General features: G+C 41.0%; 1 protein-coding gene across 1 annotated transcript; it reads right to left on the bottom strand.

The window, feature by feature from the left end:
* Positions 1 to 281: 281 nt before the first annotated feature.
* On the bottom strand, positions 282 to 7,632 carry LOC115921597 (interstitial collagenase-like). Its single transcript, XM_030979195.1, has 7 exons — positions 7,325 to 7,632; positions 6,324 to 6,342; positions 5,429 to 5,584; positions 3,679 to 3,739; positions 2,791 to 2,910; positions 1,209 to 1,286; positions 282 to 291 (listed from the first exon to the last, which is right to left on the bottom strand). Exons 1-7 carry the CDS (start codon positions 7,499 to 7,501, stop codon positions 282 to 284), a joined length of 621 nt encoding a protein of 206 aa, XP_030835055.1. The 5' UTR covers positions 7,502 to 7,632.
* Positions 7,633 to 10,714: the final 3,082 nt, after the last annotated feature.

The raw sequence follows: 10,714 nt of genomic DNA, 5'->3' as shown, positions 1-10,714 counted from the left end.
TCGTTGCTTGTACATATGCTGTTGTCATTCCGCCCGTAGAAAGCGCTGCATATGACGACATTGTTCAGGCCACAATCGATCAAACGATATGTACCTTCACTTAGACATATAGTCACTGTGCAGATGATATGACCAAAAAAACAGAGGGTGGTGAAAATAATGAATTTGGACTTTATCATAGACATGACATATAAATAGCAGGATTAAGAAATGAAAGCTGAGAGGTGGTATACAGGGGCTTTGAGTTTGAGGGAGGGAGATGGGGGTGGGGGGGGGGGGGGTTAAAACATTCTAAAATAGGTAAGAGAATTGGAATTCAATTTATAATGATACTTTGTTTACCCAGGGAAGCCTAATCAGCATCAATGCAAGGGCCTTGCAAGTACCCATTTACACCTGGGTGGAGAATGCCAAATGAGCATTAATGTCTTCCTGAGCTAGGTACGTTAGTACAAGGGTGTGATTCGAACCCCAAGCCCTTGGACATGATGGATTGAGGGTCAAGTGAATCGACCACTATACCACGACACTTAAATTAATTGATAGGAACACAAACACTCACAGGGTCGTGAGTTAATGTATGATTAACAAATTTACAATTTCCCTTAAGATTTTCAGTAGTGGGAGGAAAAGCAAGATATAACCAGATTGCACCTTCAAAAATCATAACTTTCTCATTAATTTTGTAATCGGTTTTTCTTCAAACTTTCCCGGCTTTAGCAAAACCTCTGATTTAGGGGGGACGTTTGGTCCTATCATGGGCGTACACGCCCATGGTCCTATCGACTTCTTTTCTCATCGATTTTCCATGAATTGTCTCTTTCAGTCTTTCGTTATCTCTCTATTTATTTTCTGTCTATTTATCATTTCTCTTTTAACATGAAAGAAAGACTTTGAAGGAAATCGAAAGGGAGATTTCAGAAACATATTTCACAACCTATGTAAATCACGTTCAGATTACGATATACGTTATTGTCATGTTCGCATGTTTTATTAGAGGATTGACAGGGCTATTGACATTGCCCCAGGTCGACTTTGCGGCAGTGTTTGCAATTATTGCAGATTCACTCCCTTTTTGTGTAATTCGATATGTAAAGGGGGCTGGTGCTCTCCTCCCCCTAATCGGTATGCCTCCTTTATCTACAACACTGACAGCTACAACCCCAGTAATATCGTCAATTTCTGTAGGTAAACATAGGTCTACATACTTGCTGGTGGTACCGTCGGCTGCATTGCTGTTGTCGTCGGCTGCATTGTTGTTGGCTGCATTGTCGTTGTTGCTTCTTCTATTTAAATCGAAATGGTGCAAAATCATAATAATACAAGAAAATAAGTAAAATCAATTTCGTTTCAGGATGTGCATCATAATCAAAATAACCGCCCATAAGGATTATTCAATCAATTTATTAGTTCTTAGCACTTCTATCCACTTTTTTTTCTTCAATAGTTTTTTTTTATTGATTCCAAACAATACAAATCAGTCTTAGAAATAAAATACAGCTGTTTTTCATATTGACATGAATTCTAAACATATTCATTACACAAATTTTACGATTGATAATTAAAACAAAAATTAAATCACCATGCGACACACACACACACGCACACGCACACACACACCACCCGACCACACTTCCACACATATACCACACACTGTTCCTAGCCTCCTCAGAATACCCCAAATTGGAGCGACACAAAAAAAAAAAAAAAAATCTTATTTAAAAAATAAAAACAATATGTAAGGCTAATTTACCTGCCTTCCCTGTAATATTCTTTTCTTCTTTCCTAAATCCCAACAGTTCTTTTTGAAAATATTACGGACTTTCCCCTGCATCTATATATCCAATATTTCCACAACGCCCTAACACACACAAGCACGCACACATACAAACACTCATTTACTTGGAATCTGCTGGAAATCCTTTAATATTCACCTTATCCCGGAAAAAAGAAATCGTATATAACTCAATTAGAATTTATTTCTATAAATGGAGTTTATATTACAATATTTATTCGCGCGCGCGCTCTCTCTCTCTCTCTCTCTCTCTCTCTCTTTCTTTTAATTAATGCCCATCTTGATGGAGAATCTAAAATTTTACTCATGAACGTTTTTGTGCTTCCTAAATGACACAATCGAATCTATTTAAGTAGATAAATGGAGGGAGGCCTATTACCTTCGCAGGTGTACGTGCAATTCAAGTACTTTCTGACACCTTTACACGGTTGCTTATTGTCGAAGAGAGACCCCTTGGGTTTAAAATCACACGATGGCTCATTTTCACACAGAGGCGCCAAGTACTCGATCACATCCAATTCACAATTTCTTTCTTCACTAGTTTTGCCACAAGCTGGTTCGGTGTCAGTGCGCCCCCAGACGGCAGAAACGATGTGGATAAGTCCCTCATCGCATTTGATATTGCCGTTCTCGCCTTTACACACAAGTTCATTTTCTAAAGAGAAAGATACACTGTCATTGCGAAGATCAACATTCAATGTTGATCTTGTTGAAAGGACGTTATGATAAAATTATTATATTTTTTTTTTCTTCTCAAGGATAAAAAACATGAAAAACATACTGCTAAAATAATATATTTGACTATTTCTGATTTAAAAAAAAAAAAACTTCTGGCGGCCATCTTGAAAAATAGCCTGACTGTCAGGGAAAATGTACCGAGCGGCCATTTTGAGCAGCCATTTTGGAAAAAAATGGTCAGAGCGGATTCCAAATGGCAATAGCTACAAACCCCAGTAATATCGTCAATTTCTGTAGGTAAACATAGGTCTACATACTTGCTGGTGGTACCGTCGGCTGCATTGCTGTTGTCGTCGGCTGCATTGTCGTTGTCGTCGGCTGCATTGCTGTTGTCGTCGGCTGCATTGTTGTTGGCTGCATTGTCGTTGTTGCTTCTTCTATTTAAATCGAAATGGTGCAAAATCATAATAATACAAGAAAATAAGTAAAATCAATTTCATTTCAGGATGTGCATCATAATCAAATAAACCGCCCAAAAGGATTATTCAATCAATCTATTAGTTCTTCTATCCACTTTTTTTCTTCAATAGTTTTTTTTTATTGATTCCAAACAATACAAATCAGTCTTAGAAATAAAATAAAGTTGTTTTTCATCTTCACATGAATTCTAAACATATCCATTACACAAATTGTACGATTGATAATTTTTTTTTTAAATAAATCACCATGCGACACACACACACACACACACACACACACACACACACACCACCCGCCACACTTCCACACATATACCACACACTGTTTCTAGCCTCCTCAGAATCCCCCAAATTGGAGCGACACAAAAATAGAGAAAAATTCTTTGGACTTTTCCCTGCATCTATATATATTATATTTCCACAACGCCCTAACACACACGCACACGCACACACACAAACACTCATTTACTTGGAATCTGCTGGAAATCATTTAATATTCACCTTATCCCGGAAAAAGAAATCGTAACTCAATTAGAATTTATTTATATTAATGGAGTTTCTATTCAATATTTTTTACTGTTTTACATACCCGGCGTGCATTTAGGTGGACCAGGGGACCAACTTGCAGTAATTGCCGTGTTGTTCTGTTCACAGACGACCATCAGGTCCAAAGGATTGGCTGTATAGCCCGTCATGCAGGTGTAATTATACACTACTCCAGGAGACCCTTCATATATCAAGACACTCTCCGTATCGACACCGTCTGGCGGTGCATCGCACTTTACCCCTGTTTAACGTGAAGTATGAGAAGTGGAAGGTAAGGGAATGATTATTACTTAGGCGATGGGACAGCAGTGGAGATCTCCTCTTCTCGAGCTGAAGGAGAGGTAGCCTTTGGACAAGGCCTCGCGCGCTGCTTGTCTGCCGAGCAGGGTCTGAATATAGACTAACGCACTGTGGCTTTACAGCAGTGATCGCTGGACCGAGACAGATCACAGTCGTCGCGCGATTAGTCTATGTATTCAGGCGCGTTTATGGAAATACAGCACGAGTGCCTTGACTAAAGGCTAAAGGAGAGGTAGATGGTAGGTACTGCCAGCACTAATTTTTGTTTTCTTTTTTGCCCCCGGAAACTTGAAAAAAAAACGCGCCGACCGACAATATCGCTCAGTGGGAGGGAGGGGGGGGGGGGGGGGGGGTAGTTATCACCAATTTGTTTTCCTTTTTTTTGCCTTCGGGAATTTGAAAATCGCGCCGACCGATATTTCACACAGTGCAGGGGGGGGGGGGAGGAGCATTATTTTGTTTGCTGCTTAACACCAGCCCCCCCCCCCCCCCACCCCTTGAGCCAAACATTTTTAAAATAAAAAAAAAATTGTAAGGGGGTGGTGTTTTTTGTTTTTTTTTTTTTTAAGGTTAAATCAACGTTACCAGTTTTAGGGGGCAAGTGGGGACTTGCCACCCGGGTCCCCCATGGATCCGCAACTGACAGAAACATTGATGGGGGGTAACCCTTAAAACACCCCGCTTGTGTATCCACCTGTATGTAGAGGTGTTGTGGTCGAGTGGATACGTCACCGGACTAACGATCACAAGGTCCGCGGTTCGAGTCCCACCACGGCACTAATGTCCTTTGACAAGACATTGATCTACATTTGCCACTCTCCACCCAGGTGTTAAATGGGTACCCGGTAGGATGCGAAAGCCAATGTCGAATTGCTTAGCAGTTCGAACCTAGTAGCTCTTGTTGGAATGCTCCCCTGGGAGTGGAGAAAGTGCATACATTGTGTGCGGGCAAGCCAGAATCCAATGACCGGGGGTAATAATGTAAAGCGCTTAGAAACTCGGACATTCCCAACGTATTAAGCGCTATATAAGCAATAATATTATATATACACCCTACATGGTATGTAATGTGACCTCATTTAGACCAATTGTAATCATTTGCATTACTCTACCTCAACAAATCCCAAATAAAATTTCTAGAAATCAACAAAAAGTGTACAGTCAATATCATGTGTATAACCCATAACGAGTATATTCGGATACCATATTTGTGACACGTCCACAGCCACGGTCCCAAGCGGTCTCTGTCATGATGCAACACCCTATACATTGTATGCAGGTCAATAGACTTGTACTTCTCTGACATCACTATTTTTATAAAAATGACAGAAAATGACAGCGTCGGTCTCGTTGGTGTGACTGATGTATTAGGGACTTTTAGATTTGCACAACGACAACGTGGATTGCTACGATCGACGTCCTTTTAATGCACTGCCTTGAATGGACGTCATACGTATCAGTCCACGCAAATCTAAAAGTCCCTATTGTGGTAGCTACACGACTCGAACAGGGTTGTTTGCTGCGTCGTATTTTCTTTCAAAAATGACATTTTACGTTGACGTTTACGGTTGGGACTTCAGTTAAAGTTTCACTGTAGTTTAGGAAGGGGTTTTTCGAACATTGAACTCACCATAGAGAGCACGGATTCCGGCTATGTCATCATCAAGATCAGGAGGATCAGTGTAAGGATCGAAGAATGGATACATCAGGGAACCGATATTATGAGAATGGCTCAAACCTAGACTGTGGCCCAATTCATGCGCGATGATCAAATTATGCTCTAATCCTGTTAAAAAAGAAGATGAAAAAGAATTTGTGAACTTTCTCATTCTTTGTAGGTCACATCGTAAACATAATAGCAGAACATAATGCCCTCAAGTGCGAAATATGACTAGAAATAACTTTAATATTTGCACCAAACTTCATGCCACAATCACCGCTTTTTACACCGACTATAACATTCCCATACTAAATTAATATTATATATATAGGAATAGTAAGATTTATATACCTCACTTAAGTAATCCAGCAATCTGATTGGTCGAAATTGCATTCATAAACTTTAACTGTTCCTGTAAAAACAGACCTATTTTCCCAATAACCATGGTTATTGGGAAAATAGGTCAGTCTCCATGGTTACCCCATAGGTTTACATGTTAAAAAATGGTTTGAGCGATCAAGGATACCGTATGTGTGCGAAGAATTGGTCGGTAATTTCAATACAATTGAATCTCGATCGATCTTACCGACAATTTTATCTTGCATTGTTGACATGAAGACGAAAATAAACTTCCAAAAACAAAAAAACAACATCTGCCGATAGATCTTGATCTAAGTTCGTGCCAATATGCATTGCAAAAGTAAAAGAAGGGTCCGTTTAATGGAGCTTTTGCGAAGCATTCATCACGCGAAGCCGGTTTCAATCCATTTTAATGTATATATTGTACAAAACTGCCAAGCATGGTAACAGTGCGCGATGGCCGAGTGGTATAAGGCGTTGGTTTTAGATACATCACGTATTGTACGCAAGAGTTTGAATCCCATCTTCGACAAAAACAAATATATTTTTTATTTTTTATTTTTTAGTCTATTTTTTTTCGGCATATAAAAGTATTAATGACTGCTTTGAGAGAAATAGTTGTTTTTATACGCTCTCGGGAAGGTTACAATTGGGCTATTCCCCTCGGCACGCCTCGGGTAATAGCACAATTCTAACCTTCCCTTGAGCGTATAAAAACAACTATTTCTCTCAAAGCAGTCATTAATACTATAATAGTGATTCAAGACGGAACTTTCGAACTTCATTATCTAAATATTTTATTACAAATATCATTTAATACACACAGTGAGTTTCATCCAATTTCGTGGGATATACAACTTATTTTTAATGTCTAGGTCACATTTGCTCTACGGCTAGGATACGGCGACCGTACGCTTCCAAAATCGACAGATACTTGCGGCGGCCGGTGGCCTCAGGGTCACCCTAGGGCGTATCCCTATCTTTACAGGCCGTGCGGGTCGCCGTGGGATTATAACGCGGAGTTATAACTGTTTTAATTTCTAGGTTCGCTGTAGCGATTAGACACGCCGTAGAGCGGTTCGACGGCGACCGTACGGTAGCCTTGCGTTTTATATACTAGGGGTGAAGCGATAGTATCGGTCTGGCCGCACGGTCGCCGTATGGTTCCCCTTCGGCCGCATTGCGGGCACCTTGCGGCTACCTTACGTCTTCCTTTTATTTTTTGTCAAAAAGCTACGGCCGCCGCAGGGACGGCCTAAGGCGACCGTGCGTCATCACTTCAAAGGCCGCACGGCAGTCGCAGATTTGCTGTCTCCACAAATTCAAAATTCACCGTGCGGCTACCCTAACATATGTGACCGCTTCCGTATGTGACCGTGGGAATACTGCTGCTGTCCTATAATTGTTATTGGTAGTAGATATTTTAGACCGCACGGCCGCCGCGGCAAATGTGACACAAGCACTTCATTTTCCATCATTGAGTAGTATAGTGTTACATGTCTACACGACAAACCAACCCCAAGTTATTGCGTCGTTTAGGTGAACATCGCCTGCGATGGGATTTGAAAGGTCGAAAGGCAAGAATGCATGCGCTAAATCATTCCCATCGAAAGGGTAGCCATCTCCATGGTCACCAGAGACGAAGCTAATGACAATGTCTGCACTAGTCGGGTCTGCCGCCATTTCAAAGGTAAGGGCCGAGGAAAAGCTCCAAAACTGTATTAAAAAATTAAAACAAAATTAAAAGGAAAAAAATAGTTTATAAACCATGTTATAATGAGAAATGAAATTGAAATATGTGATTTACACCCCTCCCCAGCAATGATTCATTCCCGAATGAAATAACCTGGATCAAGCCATCCATAATACCCCAGATACGTACACCGCCAAACCAACTTCAAACTGAATCCACACCAATCGATTCTTGGTAATTCGGGCTAATTCTGGGCCCCGTCTTTAAGGAGTTGCGTTTGTTTCGGATCAATCGCAAGTCCTCTTATCAATAGCAAGTTTGCAGTCTCCTATCTCTTATGTGCGTACGTGGTCGAGACAAGTTGTGCTAGTCGTGTGGTCCCGTCTGTACTGTATTGCGTAGAAGGGAATATGCCATTTTCGAAATGTAATCAAATTTGATACTCAATACAAATTATTTCAGCATTCACTCAGGGGCGGAACTAGCTTTTTGCTAAGGGGGGGGGGTGACCAAAATAATGACGATGCGGAGCATCGTCCACGAGCCGCGAAGCGGCGAGCCGATTTCTTTGGGGGGTGTTTATTTGAACCCCGTAAGTGATGTTTTCCTGGCATCTATTAACACAATGGAGACCATAAAAAGCAGTGCATGATAACGTCTTTTTCAATCAAGTAACAGTTAAATACACAATTATATCCAGAGTTATCATGTGTTTGGTTAAGTTACCAGATGAGTTGAATATCTTCTCACAATATTTGCACTTGAAAGGGTTTCTCTCCAGCGTGCGTTCTTTTTTCTTTCTTTTTTTTTCTTCTTTTTTCCCCCTTTTTTTGTTGTTTGTTTTTTGGGGCCGCCCAAGGGGGGGTTTAAACCCCCTAACCCCCCCCCCCCCCCCCCTCGTAGATCCGCGCCTGTTTAATCTTGTGGTTATCTTGTGGTTTCCAAACCACAAGATAACCACAAAATACTTGTAAGATTTTCTTTTTTTTACCGTCTGAATTGGCTTTCACAGTGTGAATGCGGCTAATAACAATAAACACAATAATGATGAGGATTATTATTATCATCATCATAATTATTATTATTATTAATATTATAATTGTTATCATTATTATTATTACTATTATTATCATCATTATGACTTAATGACTGAATGGTTTGTAAGCAAATATCATTCCCCAAAACCTGGGGGGATGATTGTACATGCCATCCCCCCCCCACCTTGTGAGGTGGGGGGATGCATCCCCCTCATCCCCCCCCCCCCCCCCGTTGTCTACGCCCCTGCCCGTATCAGACATCTGAGCTGGTCATTTACAAAACCGTATTGCCCTAGTTTTCACTAGCAGTGGGAACGAAGGGGTATATTCTTTGTATTTTCCTTGGTCTCCTTGCTCGTATAGACTTTGCGTGAAGAGACGAGTGAAAATATACCTTGGTATTTTCCACGGTCTGGCATCCGGGCATCTTGTATTGACCGCGCCGTATTTTGTCATTTTCATTGCGCATCTATTATGCGTACGAGAACCTGCGCACTTTGCGCGCACTCTATTGTGACGTAATAATCACACCAAATGCACACTGTTTGCAGTGTATCAAACATTTTCGTCAAGCACTGGATGCACAGTACTGATTTGACAAAGTTTGTTCAGTTCTTTGAGATTGTCATGGTGGAGTTTTGTATTTGCTCTAGATGTCTGATTTGGATAACAATACAAATATTGACTGGCTTTACTTTCGGGGGATATAAGAAATATTGACCGCGCTAAGACCATATTGCCCTCGTCTTTCGACTCGGGGCAATATGATCTGAGTTTGGTCAGTATTTCTGATATACCCCTCAAGGCCAGTCAATATTATATAAGTATTTCAATAGTCAGAATGCAAACTGCATAATACAGTGGCAACAACTTATGTATGTAATTTGGATTCTGTCTATTGAAATACTATTATTCTTATCAGGTGAATGAAATAGTTTGTATCGAGGCACTTCACAAAGGTGTATGCATTAGTTTACATTTGGTTACATTACGAAAATAGCCTATTGCAAAGGCATTGCAATGCAATGCCTCCGTACTATAAGTACGCGTTCACGGAAAAGCGAAACCGCTAATTGTAACGAGGGCGGTCTGTGTGCGACGGCCGTAACCCTGAGTGTTCCTGCGTCGTAGAAGGTTTGTCCGTCGCAGAGAGAAAACTCGCTAGTATCAGTAAGACTGTGGTAAAAGCTAGCTACAAGTAGCTTGCACACATCTAGTGTCACTACCGGTATGGTCCGTCCCGCAGTTTACCTGTCCCGGATGCGTTATTTTTTTCGGCGGCACAGATTAGGTGCGTGTTGAGCAGGGGCGTCGCCAAAGGGGGGGTGTGGGGGGTGCGACACCCCCCCCCCCCACCTGTCAGGATTTTGTCGGTAAAATTGCGCTGCCGTCGGGAAAAAGAGAAAAGGGGGGGGAAGAGGGAAAAAGGAGAGGGAAAAAAAGGGAGGGAAAAAAAGAGAGGGAAAAAAAAGAGAGGGAAAAAGAGAGGGAAAGAAAAGAAAAAAGAAAAGGAAAAAGAAAGAAAAAAAGAAAAGGAAAAGAAAGAAAGAAAGGAAAAGAAAGGAAAAGATAGAAAAGAAAGGAAAAAAAAGGAAAGAAAAAAGAAGAAAGAAAGAGAAAAAGAGAAAGAAGGAAAAAAGAAAGAGAAAGGAAAAGAAAGAAAAGAAAGAAAAGGAAAAAGAAGAAAAAAGAGTGAAAGGGAAACAAAAAATACGGGGGATGAAAGAGAGGAGAGAGAGGGGAGATAAGAGTCTGAGAGAGGAGGAGTGGGAGTAAAAGAGAGAAGGGGTTGTTGGGTGGAGTCGTCTCGTCGAGGGAGCAAGCAAGACACGGGTAAATATGTTGCTGTGTCGTGTCAGCTGTGTCGGTATTCTTGCTCGATCCTCGTGTACTATATCAATGCAGAAGTTTAAAGTCGGTGAGATGTATATTGTTGGTCGGCCGACAAGTTTTTTTCCCTACGAACTGTGATTTCTTATCCGTTGTGACCATTTCGAGAGTGACTACAACTACAATACTTGTATTTTCTCGAAGTTTCACTTTCCTATAAGTTCAGCTAAAGAAATCAGAGGTTTAACATTTTCGGGGAAACTCAATTCAAACAAGGTTTAAGAATCAAAAACGGTACGACGAATCCTCTTCCTTTCTTTATACTGTGATGGAAGG

The sequence above is a fragment of the Strongylocentrotus purpuratus genome, unplaced genomic scaffold (assembly GCF_000002235.5).
Source record: "Strongylocentrotus purpuratus isolate Spur 01 unplaced genomic scaffold, Spur_5.0 spur5_scaffold_10, whole genome shotgun sequence".
NCBI classification, from domain to species: domain Eukaryota; kingdom Metazoa; phylum Echinodermata; class Echinoidea; order Camarodonta; family Strongylocentrotidae; genus Strongylocentrotus; species Strongylocentrotus purpuratus.
This window is presented reverse-complemented; position numbering and strand designations above follow the sequence as displayed.